The sequence below is a fragment of the Musca vetustissima genome, unplaced genomic scaffold (assembly GCF_032173495.1).
Source record: "Musca vetustissima isolate MV318-11 ecotype Yass unplaced genomic scaffold, APGP_CSIRO_Mvet_v1 utg3724, whole genome shotgun sequence".
Lineage (NCBI taxonomy): Eukaryota > Metazoa > Arthropoda > Insecta > Diptera > Muscidae > Musca > Musca vetustissima.
The window spans coordinates 13,811-37,505 of NW_026883914.1; the positions used below are offsets into that span (position 1 = coordinate 13,811).

Here is a 23,695-nt window from a genome sequence, read left to right on the forward strand (position 1 = left end):
TAGTGGTGAAGGGTATCATATAGTCGGCCCCGTACGACTTTACTGGTTTCCCTACTGGTTTTCTCTCTCTATTTTGGGTGTTGAAAATAAATTCACTTTTGTTTTTGGGTCTCTGGTTTAATGAATTCATGCAATGCAATACCACAACGAGGCAGTAGCAGCAGCAACAACAACAAAATAAACACCACAAACTAATTAAAAAGTGAAAATTTTTTGTAATAGAATAAAAAAATATATATTTGTCGATTTGCAGAATGTGGCAAAAAAATTATACACATTTAGGTGTTTTAATTAGAGGCTAAAAACTAAAATCAAACGGGACTTTTTTTGTTGTTGTTTTCGGAAAATGTTGCAACAATTTATATATTAATGAAAGTATTCCATTTTTCTATGGTCAGCAATGTCTAATTAAAATAAATATTTAAATCTTGTGATTGATAGAAATGTTTTAAAAGTTTAAATATTTAAAAAAACCTCGCTTAAAATGGCCTTTAAAAATATTCTAAAAACAGTAAGGAAAGTAGTAAAGTCGGACTGGGGTAATCGGCCCAGTCCGACCATTTTGGGTACATTGTACATATGTATCCTAACAATTGTATATCTATGTTCCCTCTTTCTCCAACCTATCCTAACTTTAATTTCATTCGAACAGATTTAGAACCGTCTGCGTAACATGGGAAAATTTATGGAAAACGATTTATAGCAAAATTGATACACGCTATTCGGTATGCCGCGTTGTTACAAATATAATCTATATGTGGCACACGTAATTCTGGGTTTAATTCAGTTGCCTGTGCTAAATTTCATGCAAATCGAAAGATGTATAGGGACTTTGGTGCACCATTTACATAAGATCGGACGAAACTATATATGTGAGCTGTATCTAAATCTGAACCGATTTCCACGAAACTTAGCACACATCATTCCAGACCTAATTCATTACACAGTTCCAAATTTCGAGCAAATCGAAAGATATTAAGGGGATTTGGTACACCATCTACCTTAAATCGGACGAAAATATATATGGGAGCTATATCTAAATCTGAAGCGATTTTTACGAAACTTTGCACACATCATTCTATACCTCATTCATTACGCTGTGCCAAATTTCGTGCAAATCGAATGATATTAAGAGACTTTGGTACACCATTTACCTTAAATCGGACGAAAATATATATGGGAGCTATATCTAAATCTGAAGCGATTTTTACGAAACTTAGCACACATCATTCTATACCTCATTCATTACGCTGTGCCAAATTTCGTGCAAATCGAATGATATTAAGGGACTTTGGTACACCATTTACCTTAAATCGGACGAAAATATATATGGGAGCTATATCTAAATCTGAACCGATTTTCACGAAACTTAGCACACATCATTATATGCTTAATTCATTACGCTGTGCCCAATTTCGTGCAAATCGAATGATATTAAGGGACTTTGATACACCATTTACATTAAATCGGACGAAAATATATATGGGAGCTATATGCAAATCTGAACCGATTTTCCCCAATTTCAATAGGGTTCGTCCTTGGGCCAAATAAGTGACTTGTGCCAAATTTCATCAAATTCGGATAATAAATGCGTCCTGCACTTTGTTTACAATTTAACATGGACAGACGGACGGACAGACGGACATGCATAAATCGACTCAGAAAGTGATTTTATGCATATTCTCAAAAGTAACCATAGGTCTATCTCGATTATTTTTGCCTGTTATAAACATATGCACAAAGACATAATACCCTGTACCACAGTGTGGTGAAGGATATAAACATCCACGCTTCATATGGTCCTCTAAAAATATATTCTTAGAAACATCCACGCTTCATATGACCCTCCCAAAAATCCGCGAATTATATAGGCCTCCAAAAAATAATCTTTATATAATCCGCGCGTTTTATAGAGCTTTCACAAATTAATCTAAAAAAATCCACGTCATATATAGGCCTCCAAAAATTAATTCTTTTGGAGTATTTTTCTTTCAAACACCCCATGAGCTGCCTCAACTGCTTGCGTAAGTACCCATGCTTCAGATCCTGTCACCTTGTCGTTCGGTATTGAATTGCTCCGATAGGTCCTTTCCGACTTTAACTGCTGACATTGTGCCACTTAAAGTTATCCTGCATAACCTTATTAATTTTGCAGAAATGCCGAACGTAGACATGACTTTAAACACCTCTGAACGGATAGGGCTGTCGAATGCGGCTTTATAGTCGACGAATAGGTGGAATGTGGGTTTTTTCCAGAATTTGGCGCAGAGTGACAATCTGGTCAATGGTGGATTTGTCAGGTCTGAAGCCGCATTGGTATGGTCCAATGATCTCATTGACCCTTGGCTTAAATCGTTCACACAGCACACTTGATACCACTTTATATGCGATGGGAAGAAGGCTAATTCCTCTACAGTTGGCACATATCGTATTTTCTCCTTTTTTGTGTACGGGACACAGGATGCTGAGGTTCCAATCATTGGGCATGCATTCCTCTAGTCAAATTGTACTAATCAGCTGGTGCATGCTCCTGACCAGCATCTGACCACCAGTCTTGAATAGTTCGACTTGTAACCCATCGGCACTGCTTTATTATTCTTCAGCCGATTGATTGCTATTCTGATCTTATCTTGGCTAGGTGGTATACACTCCATACCGTCATCTATTATTGGTTCTGGTTTATCCTCTTAACCGCTACTATTTGATGCCAAAAGTTTTTCAAGATGCTCCTTCCAGATCCTCAGCACGCTGTCTATATATGTCAACAGGTTTCCTTCTTTATCTCTAAAGGAGGATGTGCCTGCACCAAAGGCTTCGGTTTGGCGTTTTGTCCGTTAGCAGAATTTTCGGTCTTCATTCTGACCAGGCATGCTTATCCATATACGCTACCGTAACTGAGGGTCGATGGGTAAACACATTTACTCTTTCTTTCTCTTTAAGTCAGTCGTTTTTAATTGTGAATTCTCAGTTACGCTCGCACAAACTTGCTCTCAATTTAATTTTGCCCAGCACTGATTCTGACTCCTGTACATCTCGATTTGCTCACGCTCACGTTTTTCTTGCTCTTTCTTCTTTTTTCTGAAAATACGTTTCTCCTCTCTCCTTTTCTCCCGATAGTTCTCCATCGTATTACGTGTTGCTACTGTGCGCAGGGTTGCCCTATACGCTGCCTTTTTCATATCAGTAGCATTACGGCACTCCTGATCGTACCACGGATTTCTTGATGGTGGTATTTGGTACCCAAGTGTTGCTTTTGCTGCAGTTTGTAGAGAGTGGGCAATTCTCTGCCACTGTGCTTCTATATTATTCTCGGGACAAGGGGTGCTTTTGTCAAGCAGTTGGGTAAGTTGAGCGGAGTAGGCTTCTGCTATCTGTTTTGTTTGCAGGTTTTCGACGTCATGTTTCCGTGTTACATTAGATCGCACCTTTTCTGCTACATTAAAACGGATGCGAACATTGGCTGCCACAAGGTAATGGTCCGAATCGATATTCGCTCCTCGGATCGATCGGAACACTGGATGAATGTCTTCCGTCTATTACAACATGAGCGATTTGATTTCTCGTTGCTTGATCAGGAGACCAAAAATATTTTCTCTTCCGATTTTTGCATAAAAATCTCCTACCAAAATTTTAATGTCATGGCCAGGGCAGCGATCATATGCTGTTTCTAGGCACTCATAAAGTATGTCTTTGGTCTGCTCATCTTTGTCTTCGGTCGGATCATGGGCGCAAATGAGACTGATTTAGAAGAACTTCGCTTTTATGCGGATTACAGCATTTCGCTCATCTACTGGAGTGGTGAATCTGGAAACGAGGTATTTTATTCTCCTGTTAGCCATAAATCCGCAGCCAAATTCACGTCTCGTTTCATGGCAGCTATAATACAGTGCGTTATCATCTGATTTACTTACGCATGTCCCTTTCCATCGCATTTCCTGTAAGGCAATAATATCGGCTTTGTACTTCTTGAGTACCGAGAACTGCGCCAGGTCTATGCAAAGTGCGCACATTCCAAGTGTAGCTTATACGTTTGCGTAGGTCGCCAACATGGTTTTCTTTTTCTTTGCTTTTTCATAGTAGGAGGGGTTTTCCGAGTGTGGGCAACTAACCCGACGCCTCAACCCAGTTTTTATAGTTCTTATGGATGAATTCGCATATCAGCTCACTTTTTCAACGGGTGATGAAAGTAGCTACCCCAGATGACACCGCGATGAGGTCAGTGTCCACAATTGAGATGAAAGATGAACCAAAATAAGTCTGGACTTTGCCATGTTAAAGCTAATCAGAGCCATTGCTTGGTATCTATCATCCCCTATGTCACGCCTTGTATTGGTCCTTGAAAAAATATTCTTTAAAAAGTCCACGCCTTATATTGGTCCTTGAAAAATATTATTTTACAAAATATCAGTAGTCCTGATTTTCCCTTTCCTAATTAATAACACATTCATTCATTTGTCATTCCTATTGATTCCTCACCAATTAAATATGCAATCTTCTGAATCCGATTCATCAACAATGCACCCTTTATTCCCCCACTCAATACAACATCATTAGAATGGATGCAGATTGGAAAATTTCGCCATCCTTGTATCCACTCAAAAGTCGATATTGTCCCGAATGCAATTTGATTTATAACATTCCACATTGCGTGTGTGTGTTTATGTGTGAACAAGCCAGTCAAGTCAACCACCCAACCAAAGGACCCAATAATTTTCAACATTTACTCACCGGTTCGGTGAGTAGGACGTAGGAACATCAACACAAATGTTAATTGTCACCGGTACCCAACGATTCTAACTATCCATGTTTCGTCGTCCCTGGTCTGGTGTGGCTGCACAAAGACACCGTTGGGAATTTCGTTGCTTGGTCTGATTGAATTTACATCTCTTGGAATTTGTAATTGGTTTTCGGAAGATTTAACCACAGGATACCAAGAGGATAAATGAGTATGTGAAGGAATTCACAAAATAATTTATGTAGCTGTAAATTGTTGTAATTCGTGCAGACACATTTGCAATTTGGCTCATTATTATGATTATGAAGGACCCACCCTGCCCGCTCGTGTAGAAGCCTGCATATGTAAATTAACTTTAACTATTCTCCTGTATTTTAGAGCAAATATAATCCTTCAAATGTAAATAGGCATACACAACTGGGTGCAATTTCTGGCAAGTGTAACATGTGTTGAGGTACACGCTAAGTGGTGCGGCGCTTGCAGGACAGCTGCCCAAAGAGATTATAGGGTAACACTTTGAGAATAAGGAAACCCTTAAGCGTGGATTTTTTAAAGAATATTTTTTCAGGGACCATCCAAAAAGGCGTGGATTTTTTAAAGAATATTTTTTCAGGGACCATCCAACAAGGCGTGGATTTTTTAAAGAATATTTTTCCAGGGACCATCCAGCAAGGCGTGGATTTTTTAAAGAATATTTTTTCAGGGACCATCCAACAAGGCGTGGATTTTTTAAAGAATATTTTTTCAGGGACCATCCAACAAGGCGTGGATTTTTTAAAGAATATTTTTTCAGGGACCATTCAACAAGTCGTGGATTTTTTAAAGAATATTTTTTCAGGGACCATCCAACAAGGCGTGGATTTTTTAAAGAATATTTTTTCAGGGACCATCCAACAAGGCGTGGATTTTTTAAAGAATATTTTTTCAGGGACCATCCAACAAGGCGTGGATTTTTTAAAGAATATTTTTTCAGGGACCATCCAACAAGGCGTGGATTTTTTAAAGAATATTTTTTCAGGGACCATTCAACAAGGCGTGGATTTTTTAAAGAATATTTTTTCAGGGACCATCCAACAAGGCGTGGATTTTTTAAAGAATATTTTTCCAGGGACCATCCAGCAAGGCGTGGATTTTTTAAAGAATATTTTTCCAGGGACCATCCAACAAGGCGTGGATTTTTTAAAGAATATTTTTCCAGGGACCATCCAACAAGGCGTGGATTTTTTAAAGAATATTTTTCCAGGGACCATTCAACAAGGCGTGGATTTTTTAAAGAATATTTTTTCAGGGACCATCCAACAAGGCGTGGATTTTTTAAAGAATATTTTTCCAGGGACCATCCAACAAGGCGTGGATTTTTTAAAGAATATTTTTCCAGGGACCATCCAACAAGGCGTGGATTTTTTAAAGAATATTTTTCCAGGGACCATCCAACAAGGCGTGGATTTTTTAAAGAATATTTTTCCAGGGACCATCCAACAAGGCGTGGATTTTTTAAAGAATATTTTTCCAGGGACCATCCAACAAGGCGTGGATTTTTTAAAGAATATTTTTCAGGGACCATCCAACAAGGCGTGGATTTTTTAAAGAATATTTTTTCAGGGACCATCCAACAAGGCGTGGATTTTTTAAAGAATATTTTTTTAGGGACCATCCAACAAGGCGTGGATTTTTTAAAGAATATTTTTTTAGGGACCATCCAACAAGGCGTGGATTTTTTAAAGAATATTTTTTCAGGGACCATCCAACAAGGCGTGGATTTTTTAAAGAATATTTTTTCAGGGACCATCCAACAAGGCGTGGATTTTTTAAAGAATATTTTTTCAGGGACCATCCAACAAGGCGTGGATTTTTTAAAGAATATTTTTTCAGGGACCATCCAACAAGGCGTGGATTTTTTAAAGAATATTTTTTCAGGGACCATCCAACAAGGCGTGGATTTTTTAAAGAATATTTTTTCAGGGACCATCCAACAAGGCGTGGATTTTTTAAAGAATATTTTTTCAGGGACCATCCAACAAGGCGTGGATTTTTTAAAGAATATTTTTTCAGGGACCATCCAACAAGGCGTGGATTTTTTAAAGAATATTTTTTCAGGGACCATCCAACAAGGCGTGGATTTTTTAAAGAATATTTTTTCAGGGACCATCCAACAAGGCGTGGATTTTTTAAAGAATATTTTTCCAGGGACCATCCAACAAGGCGTGGATTTTTTAAAGAATATTTTTCCAGGGACCATCCAACAAGGCGTGGATTTTTTAAAGAATATTTTTCCAGGGACCATCCAACAAGGCGTGGATTTTTTAAAGAATATTTTTCCAGGGACCATCCAACAAGGCGTGGATTTTTTAAAGAATATTTTTTCAGGGACCATCCAACAAGGCGTGGATTTTTTTTAAAGAATATTTTTCCAGGGACCATCCAACAAGGCGTGGATTTTTTAAAGAATATTTTTCCAGGGACCATCCAACAAGGCGTGGATTTTTTAAAGAATATTTTTCCAGGGACCATCCAACAAGGCGTGGATTTTTTAAAGAATATTTTTCCAGGGACCATCCAACAAGGCGTGGATTTTTTAAAGAATATTTTTCCAGGGACCATCCAACAAGGCGTGGATTTTTTAAAGAATATTTTTTCAGGGACCATCCAACAAGGCGTGGATTTTTTAAAGAATATTTTTTTAGGGACCATCCAACAAGGCGTGGATTTTTTAAAGAATATTTTTTCAGGGACCATCCAACAAGGCGTGGATTTTTTAAAGAATATTTTTTCAGGGACCATCCAACAAGGCGTGGATTTTTTAAAGAATATTTTTTCAGGGACCATCCAACAAGGCGTGGATTTTTTAAAGAATATTTTTTCAGGGACCATCCAACAAGGCGTGGATTTTTTAAAGAATATTTTTTCAGGGACCATCCAACAAGGCGTGGATTTTTTAAAGAATATTTTTTCAGGGACCATCCAACAAGGCGTGGATTTTTTAAAGAATATTTTTTCAGGGACCATCCAACAAGGCGTGGATTTTTTAAAGAATATTTTTTCAGGGACCATCCAACAAGGCGTGGATTTTTTAAAGAATATTTTTTCAGGGACCATCCAACAAGGCGTGGATTTTTTAAAGAATATTTTTTCAGGGACCATCCAACAAGGCGTGGATTTTTTAAAGAATATTTTTTCAGGGACCATCCAACAAGGCGTGGATTTTTTAAAGAATATTTTTTCAGGGACCATCCAACAAGGCGTGGATTTTTTAAAGAATATTTTTTCAGGGACCATCCAACAAGGCGTGGATTTTTTAAAGAATATTTTTTCAGGGACCATCCAACAAGGCGTGGATTTTTTAAAGAATATTTTTTCAGGGACCATCCAACAAGGCGTGGATTTTTTAAAGAATATTTTTTCAGGGACCATCCAACAAGGCGTGGATTTTTTAAAGAATATTTTTTCAGGGACCAATTAGTTATTTTTAGTTATGATGGTCCTCCTAATCCCTTTCTCAATCACACATTCCCTGCCATATTTGTTTAGGCCAAAAGGCAGTTGCAATTTATTATCATCCTCGTAATACCCCTTTATAAAAGTTAATTTCGATATGTATTATTTATTGTAAATTGTTAACAAATAGTAATTAATTTAATGAATATATGAATAAAGTGTCCTAAACTAATGCTGACTGCAAACAAGACAACGACATATTTTCATAACGATCCTATTCGACAAATGCAAATACTTATAAGCCCGTAGGTAATAATTTTTACTCACATGTGTGTTTAGAAAACACATATACTCACACACACATACACACAATCTAATACATAAATATTTTATGCATATTTTGTATGTAAGCAAATGATTCCATAATTGTTAATATCAGTGATACCCACTAGAGCATGGAACTAAACTTAAGATATTTTGAAATTCTCTTCGATGGCAACAAGTAAATTCGGTATAAGATATTGAATTTAATCTCCCAGAACTCCGACCTATCGCTGTATTTCATCTGTATCTATGCATCAGAAAATTATTTAATAAAAAATCATTCTGAAATTAGTTACATTTGCACCATAAGTGCCACTTTTAGCAAATTTTTCCAATTACTCCTCTCCAGTACATTCAAAACTTAGGTATGTATATATCTGTATGTAATATCATAATTAAATATTTCACATACACACATATGAAAATACATATGTTTGTGTGTGTGTGCATTTACATACGTACTTGCAAGAGATTACATATAGCGACATATTTTCAATTACGCATACAAGCATTCTTGCATTGAAGGTTGTGGTGGTGTGGTTAAATATTTATGGTTAATAAAGTTCGTAATTTTTGAATATTAAGCAAAAATACAATGAATACACCCACACACACACACGCACTACATTCTAAGTTCATTTTGTGAGGAGTGCATGACAACAGATGTGTTTACGAAAATTCATACTCATAACCACAAAAGTGTATAAAATAGAGGTATGGGAGAGAAAATAGAGTTTTTTTTCAAAATTTGTGGTTTTAATTTCGAAAATTATTATTTGGAGAAAAGTTGATATTCAAAATTTTTGTTTATACCACCTACTAATAAATATTGAGGTTGGGTTAGTTAATATGCGAAAAACTTATTAATTTTAGAAATTGAAATAAATTGCTATTATTAGCCAAACCGCAATAAATTAATTCCAAAACTAAAATATAGAATGGGTAAAATAATAATAAAAATAAAAACAGTAAGCGAAGTAGTATAGTCGGATGAGTGGACCATGTGTTGTGGATTTTTTAAGTGGCGTGCATTTTCTAAAAATATTTGTATAGGCGAATACAAAGGCGTGACGTAGGGGATGATAGATACCAAACAACGGCTCTGATTGGCTTTAACATGGCGAAGTCCAGGCATATCTTGGACCCTCTTTCGTCTCAATTGTGGACACTGACCTCCACGTGGTGCTACCTGGAGTAGCTATTTTCATCACCCGATGAAATAGTGAGCTAATATGTGCCGCGAGTTCATCCATAAGAACTATAAAAATGGGTTGAGGCGTCGGGTTAGTTGCCCACACTCGAAAAACCCCTCCTACTATGCAGAACAGGCGCAGTTTTCACTTTGGCGAATGTACAAGAAGAAGTACAAAACCGATATTATTGCCTTACAGGAAATGCGATGTACAGACACTGGCGTAAGTAAATCAGATGATTACTCCCTGTATTATAGCTGCCATGAAAGGAGACATGAATTTGGCTGCGGATTAATGGTTAACAGGAGAATAAAAGACCTAGTCTCCAGATTCACCCTCCAGTAGATGAGCAAATTGCTATAATCCGTATAAAAGCGAAGTTCTTCTACATCAGTCTCATTTGCGCTCATGCTCTGACCGAAGATAATGATGAACAGACCAAAGACATATTTTATGAGTGCCTAGAAACAGCATATTATCGCTGCCCTGGTGGCCATGACATTAAAATTCTGCTAGGAGATTTTAATGCAAAAATCGGAAGGGGAAATATCTTTGGTCCCACCGTCGGAAAATTCAGCCTTCTTAAAGAAACATCCGACAACGGCATGAAGTTGATTGACTTCGCGGCAGCAAAAACATGGTAGTTAGCAGCACCAGATTCAAGCATCTCGTTGTAGACAAGGCCACTTGGATTTCTCTCGATCAAGCAACGAGTAATCAAATTGATCATGTTGTGATAGACGGAAGGCATTCATACAGTGTATTAGACGTTCGATCGATCCGAGGAGCGAATATCGATTCGGACCACTACATTGTAGCAGTCAAGGTTCGCACTCGTCTTAATGTTGCAGCAAAGGTGCAATCTAACACAACTCGGAAACTCGGTGTCGAAAAGCTACAAAAACAACAGGTAGCCGATGCCTACTCCGCTCAACTTACCCACCTGCGTGACGAGAGCACTTCTTGTACCGATAATAGTATAGAAGCACAATGGCAAAGAATTGCCCACTCCCTACAAACTGCAGCAAAAGCAACACAAAAAAACCCATGGTACGATCAGGAGTGTCGTAATGCTATTGATGTGAAAAACCCAGCGTATAGGGCAAACCTGAAGACAGTAGCAACACGTAACGTGATGGTGAATTATCGAGAGAAAAGGAGAGAGGAGAAACGTGTTTTCAGAAAAAAGAAGAAAGAACAAAGAGCAGGGGTCAGAATGAAGTCCGGAAATTTTACCAACGAGTAAAATACCAAACCGAAGGCTTTGGTGCAGGCACATCCTCCTTTAGGGATGAAGAAGGAAACCTGGTGACAGATACACACAGCGTGTTGAGAATCTGGAGGGAGCATTTTGAAAAGCTTCTGGTATCAAATAGTGGGGGTGAAGAAGATAGCCCAGAACCAATAAGAGATCATGGTATAGCGTGTATACCACCTAGCCAAGATGAGGTCATAACAGTAATTAATCGGCTCAAGAACAATAAAGCAGAAGGAGCCGATGGTTACCAGACGAACTATTCAAGACTGGTGGTCAGATGCTTGTTAGGAGCATGCACCAGCTGATAAGTACAATTTGGCTAGAGAAATGCATGCCCAATGATTGGAACCTCAGCATCTTGTGTCCCGTGCACAAAAAAGGAGACAAGATATATGCCAACTATAGAGGAATAATTCTCCTTCCAGTCTCCTCCATCGCATATAAAGTGCTATCCAGCGTACTGTGTGAACGACTGAAGCCAATGGTCAATGAAAGTATTGGACCATACCAATGCGGCTTTAGACCTGGCAAATCCATCATTGACCAGATTCGTGGTTCATTCGACGCCGATGTTGTTTCGGAGAATTTTTCTTTCAAACACCCCATGCTTCAGATCCATATAACTGCACGGGTAGTATCAGTGTCTTGTAAAGTGTGAGTTTGGTCTGGCGGGAGGTGGCCTTGTTTCTAAATTCCTTACTTAGACCATAGTAGCATCTGTTGGTCATCACAATCCTTCTCCGACTTTCAAAACTGATGTCATTCGTTTTATTTATTTATATAAAATCCTCAACTACCTCGAAGCTGTAGTTCTCAAGTTCCACAGTTGGTCCGAGTCTACTGGACGTCTTGCGCGTTGATACCATCAGCTTGGTCTTCTCGCCGTTTACTGCCAGACCCACTTTGGCAGACTCCTTTTCAATTTGTTTGAAGATGGCTGTTACCGCTCGCAATGTTTGACCCATTATATCGATGTGATCGGCGTATGCGAGTAACATGTGTTGTTTGGTGTACAGAGTGCCATTTCTGTTCACCTTTGCATCTCGTATGACTTTTTCCAGCAGGATGTTAAAAAGGTCACACGACAAACTGTCACCATGTCTGAATGCTCGTTTGGTATTAAAGGGCTCCGATAGGTCCTTTCCGACTTTAACTGCTGATCTTGTGCCACTTAAAGTTATCCTGCATAGCCGTATTAATTTTGCAGGAATGACGAACGTAGGCATGGCTTTAAATACCTCTGAATGGATAGGGCTATCGAATGCGGCTTTATAGTCGACGAATAGATGGAATGTGTCGATGGGTTTTTCGTGGGTTTTTCCTACGAACATCGACATAGTCGTATTGAGCTGGCTAGGCCATGTTGTGCGAATTAATGAGAATGCCCCAGCTTAAAAAGCATATAAAATCAAACGTTTTTTAATATTTTTATTTGAAAATTTCTAAAAGTAGAACATTGCTCTATTATAATCTCCCACCAGTTCAAACTTTCCAAAATGTTTAGATATGCGGTTGTATCACCACACAATGGAAATTTATTTTCATAAGGTTTAAAATGGTACCCATTTTATTCATCGAATTCGTAGAACCGGGTATAATCGGATACGTCCCCCAAGAAAAACTATATTCTCATAATTATGGTAAAAAAAACCTATCTCAGAAAAATAATATATGCCTTTTTACTAAACTAGAGTTAATCCATAAGTTCATTATGTTCAATATGTAATAAAATCATTCGTTAACGTTTAATTTTTTAAAAGAAGAAATGTTTATTTATTTTCTTTTAGTTTAATATTTATTTATTTATTTTCTTTTTTTTTTTTTGTGAACTAAACTTACCGGCTGCTGCATTACATCGCCTTCCAAACTGTGCTTACTTTCTCGAATACGAATATCGAAGGAATTTTAAGACAATGGGTATTATAACTTGCACTAACACTTTTACAATGGACAATGATCATATTACGCGGAATCAAGAAGATTTTAATTTTCCACTCTTTTTTGGGAAAGACACTTTTAATTCATTGTATACACATTTTTTGGGATTACAATCATTACTTTAATTATTATAATTCACACATTTTACCAATAATTTATAGCAAAATAATTGACAGTATTTTTTAAGCCTTATGAGCAACCGCCTCTATTACTATTACAATCAATGACAGTTATGTTTCTCTTTTGCTATATCTCTCACTGTACACACACGAACACATTACTCATGACAAAAGGAACAACATGAATTTGCAATATAATTCGCGGTACTGAACACACAACTTTTTTCTAGCAATTTTCAATAGAAAAACACTTATATTTTATTAATATCTTATTAATTATTATTTAAACAAATATAATTCACCATTATCTTCATTTATTTATAATAAAATACTTCCTTAAATTCGATAAATTCACTATGAGGCATTGCAATAAACCGAACGCGCCGTTAACACAAATGTAAACTGAAGGCAAACATAAATGATAGCAAGAGTAATGTCAATGCACCGGCACAAAGCGAGATTTGTTCTTTAAGCCTCTCTTACTCTCTCACTCTTAACAACGATTTTTTCTTATTGGCATAAATTTGCAAACATCATTGGGCGGACAAAGGACACAACCATTTGGTAACACTTTATAATGATGAAAACATTTTAATATCACTAGAATCCTATTAATTATTAATTAAATTATTTTAATTTATATTTTTGTTGCTTATTTTTTAACAAGATAATTGTTTAAATATGAAAAAAACACGACGAAACATTGTAAATAAACTGCAAATGACAACTGAAGAAACAAATTGGAGCATGATTGGTAAAAAAACAACAATATGGGATCGATTCTCTCTCTCTCTCATTCTCACAGTTGTTTTCTTATTAGAACACTTATCATTCATGCAATATAAATTTGTTTCTAGCAAATTACACTTAAAAATCACTTTTATATCATTTAAATGTTATTAATTATAATTGAAATTGTTATAATTTACAATTTTCACAATTATATAAAACACTTTAATTCTATAAACAGTATAAATTCACGACGAAAATTTGCACTGAACCGATCGCAGCCGTTAACACAAATGATAACTGAAGGAAGAAGCAAATTGGCAGAAACAGTGATTAGGGATAAGTAAATCGACATTGGACTAATCGATTTTGTATTGGAAAGCCCAAAAGTCGAAGTCAAACTTTGATCTATGAGAAATAAATCCATACTAATAAACGAGTTAATAGAAAGTGGACTAGCTGGAGGAGGACCTGACTCCAGCTTTTAAAGAGATAAATAAATAAAAAATAAACGAGTAAAGTGATTGACTGACTGATTCATCAACACCCAGACGAAACGGCTGAAGTTGGAATCTTGAAATTTTGGGTGAGGGTAACTCTAGGTCCAAAGCTGGCAGATAAGGCTGGTTTTTTTGAAATTCGTACTAGAACGGTACGAACAGTACTAAATGTGATACCATTTGTATTTGGCGAACGGGTAGAGCTAGAACTCTTTAATTTTAAGTGAGGACCACTGATGGAGAATAGAATAGATATAGCAAGGACTTTTTTGACATTCGAACTATAAGTATTCCAAAACTACTAAAATGTTCTAAATTTGGTACAATTTCGTAGCATGTGAATGGATAGAGCTAAAAACTTGAAATTTGGAATACGAATCAGAGTTGAGATGTAAAGTCTTTTTAAGGAGATGGTTTTGAAAGAGTGTACTTATGTGTATAGTTGGTACAAATTTAATTTGAAGATACAAATCGAGCTGGAATCCTGAAATTTGAAATTAACATTACCGTCGGAGCGTAGGATTGGGATATGTACGTAGTTTTGGAAAGTACTAAATCGTACTATAATTGATACAATTTGGATTTGTGTGAACCGATGGAGCGGGAACAATGAAATTTGGAGTCAGGATCACTGTAGGGGTGTAGAATTGGGGTCAGGATTCAGTTTAAGAAATTAATACTTATGGGTACTAAATTTGTTACAATTTGAATTTTAGGTGAATCAATAGAGCTAGAATCATGATATTTGTAGTCATTATAACTGTTGAGGTGTATTACTGGGGTGTGTAGGAAGTTTTGGAAATTGGTACTACTGTGTACTAAATTTGGTACAATTTGAGTTTTTGGTGAACTGATAGAGTTGGAATCCTGAAACTTGGATTTAGGATCACTGTGGGGGCTTAGGATTGGGGTATGTAGGAAGTTTTGGAAATTGGTACTAAGTGTACTAAATTTGGTACAATTTGAATTGTGGTGAACCGGTAGAGTTGGATTCCTTATACTTGGATTTAGGATAACTGTCGGGTTGTAGGTTTAGTTTGAGTAGGAGGTTTTGATATTCGTACTGCTGTGTACTAAATTTGGTAAACTTTTAACCCAGTGGGTTTCAATTGTCAATTCCTTTGCATATATGTCAAATAAATCCTCATAAAGTAGGTTAACCCAGTAAAAAGTTGTTATGTATAAGCCGTTTTAGAATCCTGAATGAATTTGGAATCATTATAGGGGGTAATGTCAGGGTATGCAGGAAGTTATGTTGGATGGTTGAGGAGGGTTCTTAGGGTTCCATTTATACGTGCTAATGGAAATTTGGTAAAATTTGTATTTGGGTGAAACTTTAGAGCTTGAATTAATTTAATTTATGGTCGATATTAATGTGTGGGTTGTTTTGTTTTTTCTGGCATATGCAGTTTTCTGTGGATATAAAATAATATGTTAATACATGTCTAAATATTTTCCACATTCGCTTATGAAGTAGCGGGCATATGCTAGTCTTGATTAAATCCACGCCTTGTATAAGTCCTTGAAATATATTCCTTAAAGAATCAGAGCTCTCGCATTCAATTCAATTCTCCCTCCCTCATGAGGACATCATGCAATCTTCATCACATATCATGTTGTAGTACTGAACTTCTGCATCCATGATGAGCTGGTTCCATGTTCGTTAACCATGAAAACTAAATTACTGCTGCTTGTTGCTTTCAACGATGTAAACACTAGCGTTTTTTCGGAACACAACGTGACAAACTGTATGACTGTCTTCATGTCTGTCGGTCGCATGTTCCAAAGTTCTCAAGGTTGGAAAAAAATACAATGTGTTGATGTAAATCATATGTCATGTAATGTAATGAAATGTTGTTGGTAAATTGAATCTGTGTGTGGGGATACGTGGGCATACTGCACCATATGTGCAGGATTCATTACTAGTTCCAAGTGCTCTTTAAGTGGAGAATTTTAATTAGGTTGTAAGTAAAGAAAAATGTTTAAGTTAAATATGGGTTCGTCAGACAATAACAATTTTTACAACGGGCTTATATACTTACGGATATGGATATCTTCTGGTCCACAGAATTATACACCCTTTCCAATATTAAATTAATTTTTCCGACTTTAAATCTTTCCTCCATCTCCTGAAAACATTATCACTTATTAGCCCTATAAGGATATTCTCCACAGTTTTTAAAAGGTAAATATTCGCTTATGTACTCAGGTCTATTCGGTCTCTCTCTCCCTAGAAATATTCTTGACTTTACTCAGAAATTAAATAAAAGTCATATCAAAAATTTATTATCTGAAAAAAAATATTCAATTATTTCACAATGATTTCCAATTTACGTTATCTTACCAAGATCCGAACATGGTCAAAAATCCCAAATCCCATTAAAATTTCCAACAAATCACTTTTCCTTCAAACAACACTTCAAAGCAAACTGACCCCTTCAACGGAATTGCAAATATTCGATATCAATTCGGATAATTTCAATGAAGAAGATTTACCCCAGCAGATGACCATGACTAAAAATCCTGAAAATTCTATTGAATATAAAGATTTCAGTGGTGCCATGATATCACCCATTGACATTGATCCATGGCTAGATGAAGAAATTGCTATGGGAGGAACTGTTGATATGGAAGCCATTGAAAATTATAAAGAAATTCTACAATATGATGAAGTTCCGCCCGAACAACGTACAGGCATTTATAGATTTAAAGATATTGAAATATGTCTCCCCAGGAAAATGTTAAATCGTGCAACATATCGTTACAATTTGGAAGAGACTGAGGGGGATTTCATTCCGGATGATATACGAATTTGTAAATATGAGAATTTGAAAATTGAAAAATAAAAATTTATTGTGGTCATACATATGAACATAAATATCTATCACGGGTCCATACAGAATAAGATTGAAAAAGTCCTTAATAATATATTCTTAACAAATCCACGACTCTTGAATACTTCCAAGAGATTCTACTCTACAGATGACCCTTTGGAGTTTGGTGCACCATTTACATAAAATCGGACAAAACTATCTATGGGAGCTATATCTAAATCTGAAGCGATTTCCACAAAACTTCGCATACATCAATATGGACCTAATTCAGTACGCTATGCAACTTAATCGAACAAATATCGAACACCAACGACTACAGCCACATCAAAGGTAGATGGGTAAGTCAGACGTGAAGTCATCGCCTTCTTGGTTGAAGGCTGTGGAACTTCTGATGAGCGAATCCACTTCACAGATTTATTTCGCGGGGCAGAACTCGCTTCCAGAATATGATGGTTCCTTGCCAGACTTACCCTTCTTCCTATTCCGACCAACGATGAGGCTACTCAAAGCCTTAGCACCAACCGCTTCCGCCTTTGTCAATTGGCGTAGTATCGGACTTTTATACTGAGCACTCCACACGTCGATCATCCTTATGGACGACAGTTTGTGTTGGGGGTGTGCTCAACAGCCTATTCATTGCCTTTTGACTGGGGTAAGGCTTCGGGTCGGAAGAATGGGCTTCGCCGACTCTGCTACCTTCCTCGGTTTCAAAGACTCTTATGATATTTTTGGCCGATCTGTCTGTTTCGGCAAGGAGATCCTGATAAGATGAACCTCCCTCTTTGAAAGCAAATTCGCATCTCGCCCTACGAATTAGCGGAGATAAGATACGGCACGTTTATAGTGCTTCTCATCGGATGCTTCTCGGGCAGTTCCGACCTTTGTCGGTTCCTGGGGTCTCGATAGATTCCCCATCGTCGGACGCTTCAGTCGCGGTCTGCCTTTGAAGCTTAGGACCTGTTGGAATCAGACTTGAGTTCGATCGATCAACGGGGTCTACACTTCCTTCGTTGATGCTACATCAATCCTCCTGTGTAGACATGGCCGGAATCAGCGTAGTGTCCAGCTCATCATCAGTCAGGGTAAGATTTAATATCAGTTCCTCCGGAAGTGTATCCACACTTTGCTCTTCCGGTAGAAGTCCGTCCAGTTGGTCGAAGAGTTCCCTACTCTGTTCCTCTAGACTGTCGTGGATAGCACTAAGGGTCCAATGTAGGTCGTTCCCTACCAGAACTATAGTCCTGTCAGTCGTAGACTGATTTGCATCAGTCTTGACTAGCTCGTTTTCCATTAGCCGTATTAATTTTGTAGGAATTCCGCACATGGGCATGGCTTTAAGCTCGAATGCGTCTTTATAGTCGACGAAAGTAAAAGGATATATAGCTCCTCTATTTGAGGACCTCTTGTTTATCTATAAGATCATCTTTAAGATATATTGATTTAAAAGAGGTATTCTGTCTCCAGGCCTTCTTGTAGAAGAGTTTCAGGGTATCTTCTTTATTTAGGACTTATTGTAGAAGAACTCCAGGACTTTGTGTATAGAGTTCTTCTACAATAAGTCCTAGTCTTCTTATAGATGAGCTCTTGGTCTTCTTATATGTGAGTTCTAGGTTTTTCAAGAAATTCTTACAGAAGAGCTATGAGACTTTTTATAGAATAGCTAAAGGTCTTCTTATAGGAGAACTTAAAGAGTTTTTTATTAAAGAGCTCTATAACTTAATATAGGACTCCTTGTAGGTCATCTTATAAATATATATCTTTAGACATTCTTATAGAAGCTACGACTTCTTTTAGAATAGCTCCAGGTCTTTTTATAGGAGAGCTTTAAGATTTCTTATAGAAGAGCTTAAAGGGTTTCTTATAAAATACCTCTAGGACTTATTACAGAAGAACTCTAGGACTCCTTGTAGAAGAACTCTAGAGCTACTTGTAGAAAAACTCTAGATCTTCTTGTAGAAGAGCTTCAGGTCTTCTTATATGAGAGCTCTAGTTATTCTTATAGGTGAGCTCTGGGTCTTATTATATATGAGTTCTAAATATCTCTAGATATTATTATAGAATAGTTTTAGGACTTCTTATAGAAGAGCTCCTGGTCTTCTTGTAAATATATTTTTTTATATTTCCCTCCACAGGAACTTTAATTTCCACTTAATTGTAACAAGTTATAAAACATTTTCAAAATATAACAAATTTTATAAAAAAAATAATATAAAATCAATTTAAAAAAATTCGAGATTCTTGTATATCTATCATAAAACTAGTTCCATGGTCCAAAATGGTGCATTTCAATTGCAGGCGACAAGTGTTTCATAAATTGTAATACCCCTTATTTCTTTGCCTTCTTACTTTTCGAACCACCACTGCCACCATTTCCAGCCTCTCGTTTTCTCTTCTTCGCATCGACACCATCTTGCGGGTCTTCTTTTCCCGTTTTAACCTCCCGATTAACCTTATAGGCAGCCGACATACGTTTTATATTTTCCTTATGTACCACATCGTGCTTTACAATGCGATGCGGATAATCCGTCCCAATAACGCAGCCATATTTCCTCTGATCACCCAAGGCGACTTTCCATGGTTCATATATAGCTCCGGCTGGATATTTAGCTAATTCGGGAACATATTTACGTATATAAGCCCCAGTGGGATCGGTCTTTTTACCAAATGCCACCGGACTATAGACACGAAAATATTGATGGAAAAATGCCGAAGCCGATAGCCACATCCAATTGCCGGCATTGAGGGCCCAATCTTGATCTAGTAATAATTCTTCGAATACTTTTTGTCCTTCCTCCCATGATATCCATAAATCACCGCGTGTCAAGAAGCAGGCAACAGCATGTCGGGCCAAATGGTGTATCCATCCTTCTTGGCGAAGCTGACGCATAATGGCATCAATGAAGGGATAACCGGTGCGACCATATGTCCATGCCTCCAGGTGGGCATCATTGCATTGCCATGGAATTTGCATGCAGATACTGTTGCCCATCATGCGATCAAAGTTGGGTTCTGCTGTGGCTGCGGTATAATAAAATTCACGCCAATATAGCTGGCCCATAAGGGATACTGGGGGCTTGGAGTGTTTTGGATGAGCCTTCAGGATGGCAGATAGTTTCTTGTGAAATAGTCTTGAGCTAAGGCAACCGAATTTCAGGTAGGGGCTTAATACTGTTGTTGATGGTTCCAGGGAATTTGGTGAGGTGTTGGGTTTTTCAAATGATGTTACCCAAGGAATGTTTGCCAAACTGGCTTCCATGCGCCGCAATGCCTCCGATTCACCTGGAATAAATAACAAGACCTTATTAAAAAATAATCTTTTGGAATTATTACAAATTCCTTACCTCCAGGAAATTTCTCCTCTCCCAAATCAGCCATATTTTTAACCATATCCTCCAGCAAAGGCACTTCGTAACAATTTGGATTCTCCTCTTCAAGTGAATCCTTGCATACACTATTCTCCTTCAATTTCTCAGGTACTCCCAATGGCTCGGGCGCTTTCATTTTCTCTATTACGCCCAAAAACTTTTGATAGGTCAGCGGAGCCTTGCCCATATTCTTTTGCATTACCGTATACGGATTAAAGACCGTATGGGACCAAAACGTTTCCACTTCTACATTGTGTTCGCGAGCTATTGTCTTAATTTCGGCATCACGTTTTAAGGCAAATGGTTCAATATCCTCCTCGAATGTTAACAACTCCGTTTGCCATTCCTTGAAGAGTCGTGGAAATACATTATTCGGATTACCTCTGACCACATAGAGGCGACTATTTAGCGCCACCAATTGTTTATCTAAATCCACAAGACTTCTTTGTAAAAATCTCCAACGATTTGCTCCGACCCTCAGCCATTGAAGCAGTGAGGGATCCAGGATAAATATTGGACGTATGGAATATTTGGTTGGATTTCCTTGAGATTTTTCAAATATCCTCATCAATGCAGGATTATCATGGACCCGCAGCCCTTTCCGGAACCAATGAATTAAAGTTGATTTGTCGTTCATTGTTCACCGAGAATTTGAATGAGATGTTCTGAAGGGAATTTCACAATGTACATGAACATGCAATCTTTTACAAAGAACGTGCAACCATAAGAAAAGTGAAAGGCGCTAGATTTTTTTGCTATCAAAGAAGATAATGATGAAAACAAAATTGGAGAATGCATCCGAATGTTGTGTTCAAAATAATACAATCCCAAATTGTTTAGAATGAGAGTGGAATGGAGAATTGCGAGAATAATGCTTCTTCTTTCTTCATTTGGAGAAACATTCAAATTCACGATGAATTAATAACATCAACAGTCACTTTCAAACTGTAAATCTCTGTATGTTGCATAGGTATCTAGAAATCGTGTCGATAATTACCGATAAATAAGATTTTTTTTGGAAGTGCTGTTGATCTTTTTGTCTTTAGGTTTTCTTCGAGAAGAGTCTTTTTATAGAAAGGCTGAAGGCCTTCATCAGTAAAAGCTGTAGTCCTTTTTCTGGAAGAAGTGAAGTTATTCTCCTTCTTTAATGAACTAAAGGGCGTAATGCTACTGATGTGTATAGGACGGGATAGAATTATCGGGAGAAATGGAGAGAGAAAAAACGTATTTTCAAAAGAAATCCGGAGATGAATAGTGTTGGCCAACAGATGCTACTATGGTCTGAGTAAGCAACTAAAAATCAAAACCACCTCAGGCCAGACAAAGCACACACTCTACAAGACGCTGATACTACCCGCGCTGTTGTATGGACCTGAATCATGGTTACTTGCGCATGCTGATGAGGCAGCTCTTGGAGTGTTTGATAGAAAAATTCTTCGGAAGATATATGGGCCGAATATCGTCGTCGAATGAACAATATTCTCCGACATCGACAAAAGTCTGACGGATCGAGGTGCAGCAAGGTCTGCAAGAGTCTTCTTTTTTCTATAAGAGGCGAAGATTTTTTCCAAATGAGACGAGTTAACGGCCTTCTTCTTATGAAAGTGCTTTAAGTCTTCCACTAGAAGAGCTTTAGATATTCTTCGTAAAGAAGAGCTTTAGGTCTTCTTCGTATTGAAGAGCAATAGGCCTTCTTATAGAAGAGCTTTAGGTCGCCTTCTTCGTATAGAAGAGCTTTAGATCTTCTTCGTATAGAAGAGCTATAGGTCTTCTTCGTATAAAAAAGCTTTAGGTCTTCTTCGTATAGAAGAGCTTTAGGTCTTCTTCGTATAGAAGAGCTTTAGGTCTTCTTCGTATAGAAGAGCTTTAGGTCTTCTTCGTATAGAAGAGCTTTAGGCCTTCTTCGTATAAAAGAGCTTTAGGTCTTCTTCGTATAGAAGAGCATTAGGTCTTCTTCGTATAGAAGAGCTTTAGGTCTTCTTCGTATAGAAGAGCTTTAGGTCTTCTTCGTATAGAAGAGCTTTAGGTCTTCTTCGTATAGAAGAGCTTTCTGTCTTTTTATAGAAGAGCGATAGCGCCTTTAGTCCTGACGGATGTATCGGAGGTGAGATCCTACACTAAATTTAAGCCTTAAAAAATGTTTAAAATTAGTTTTTTAATTCAAGAATATTTCATTGCTCTTTGGAAGTATGGACTTTCCCCCCATGAAAGTCTTATATTTTCGTGATCATGGAGACGCGACCTACCTGTAGTAAATTCGAAATGAGCCCCTAAACTCAACTTGTTCCCTCAATATAAGACAAAATGGACTTAAACCACTTTCAAAATAAACGACTCATTTTTACTTGTGTCACGATGAGTTTGGCCATCTGCACGCTTTGTTTCCACAATCTCGTTTATCTATTACGATAATTTATCTATCATAAAGATAACGCCATCTACAAGGTCACAATTAAAATCTAGCCAAAACTACACGTCAGTAATTTGTATTTTCTGTTATCGATAACACAACAAATCGTAAACATGCAATCGTTTTCCCCCCACACTATTGCCATCTCTCAACGCTCTCACACTCTCTTCCAACATTCGTTTTTTGCCTGCTAATAAACTGTCAGAATTTCTTTTTATTATTTATTTTATTTGACATTTTAGTTGGCTACAAAACGCGACTAAGTAACTCGACGTGTGTGTGCCTGTTAGTCGTGTCGAATGTTATAAAATTTTCTTTTGTTTTTATTAATTTCAAAGAAATTGTATAATATTTAATAGAAAAATTAAATGTTAATGGCTGTGGCAAGATATACGAGAATCATGAAAATATACGGGTAGTTGGCCAAAGTGAATGCGTTTTAACAGTGAAATCAAGAAAAGAAAAAAAAAATAAAAGTGGATAGTGAGTGATTGTATGTTGGTGAGAGATAGAGAGTAAGAAGAGGAAGGCGAAGAAAAAAAGATACAACATAAAAAAATTGCAATTTTTATGTGAAACACCAAGAAAATGCAATCGTTTAAGCAAATCATTTATTGTTTATTAAAATAAATCTATTAAGTGTTGTTGTTATTATTCTTCAGCATCTTATTGTGTTAGCAAAAATGCGTTTCAATTTGCTTTGGACACATTGGAGTCTGCTGTTCATAACGTTGATATCAAGGTAGGTTCGTGTGCCTTTCTATACTTGTCAAATGCAAAAGATTTGGCGGAGGTAGAGAGAGGGAGCAAGTGCGAGAGTACTGTTTATTTATGAAATTGATATCTCTCACTCAT

The 23,695-nt window shown here is 37.2% G+C and overlaps 1 protein-coding gene across 1 annotated transcript; it reads right to left on the reverse strand.

Annotated features, from left to right (window-relative positions):
• Window positions 1-19,391: 19,391 nt before the first annotated feature.
• Window positions 19,392-21,067, reverse strand: LOC133330895 (cryptochrome-1-like). The gene is made up of 2 exons (XM_061539297.1): window positions 20,407-21,067; window positions 19,392-20,344 (listed from the first exon to the last, which is right to left on the reverse strand). Exons 1-2 carry the CDS (start codon window positions 21,065-21,067, stop codon window positions 19,392-19,394), a joined length of 1,614 nt encoding a protein of 537 aa, XP_061395281.1.
• Window positions 21,068-23,695: the final 2,628 nt, after the last annotated feature.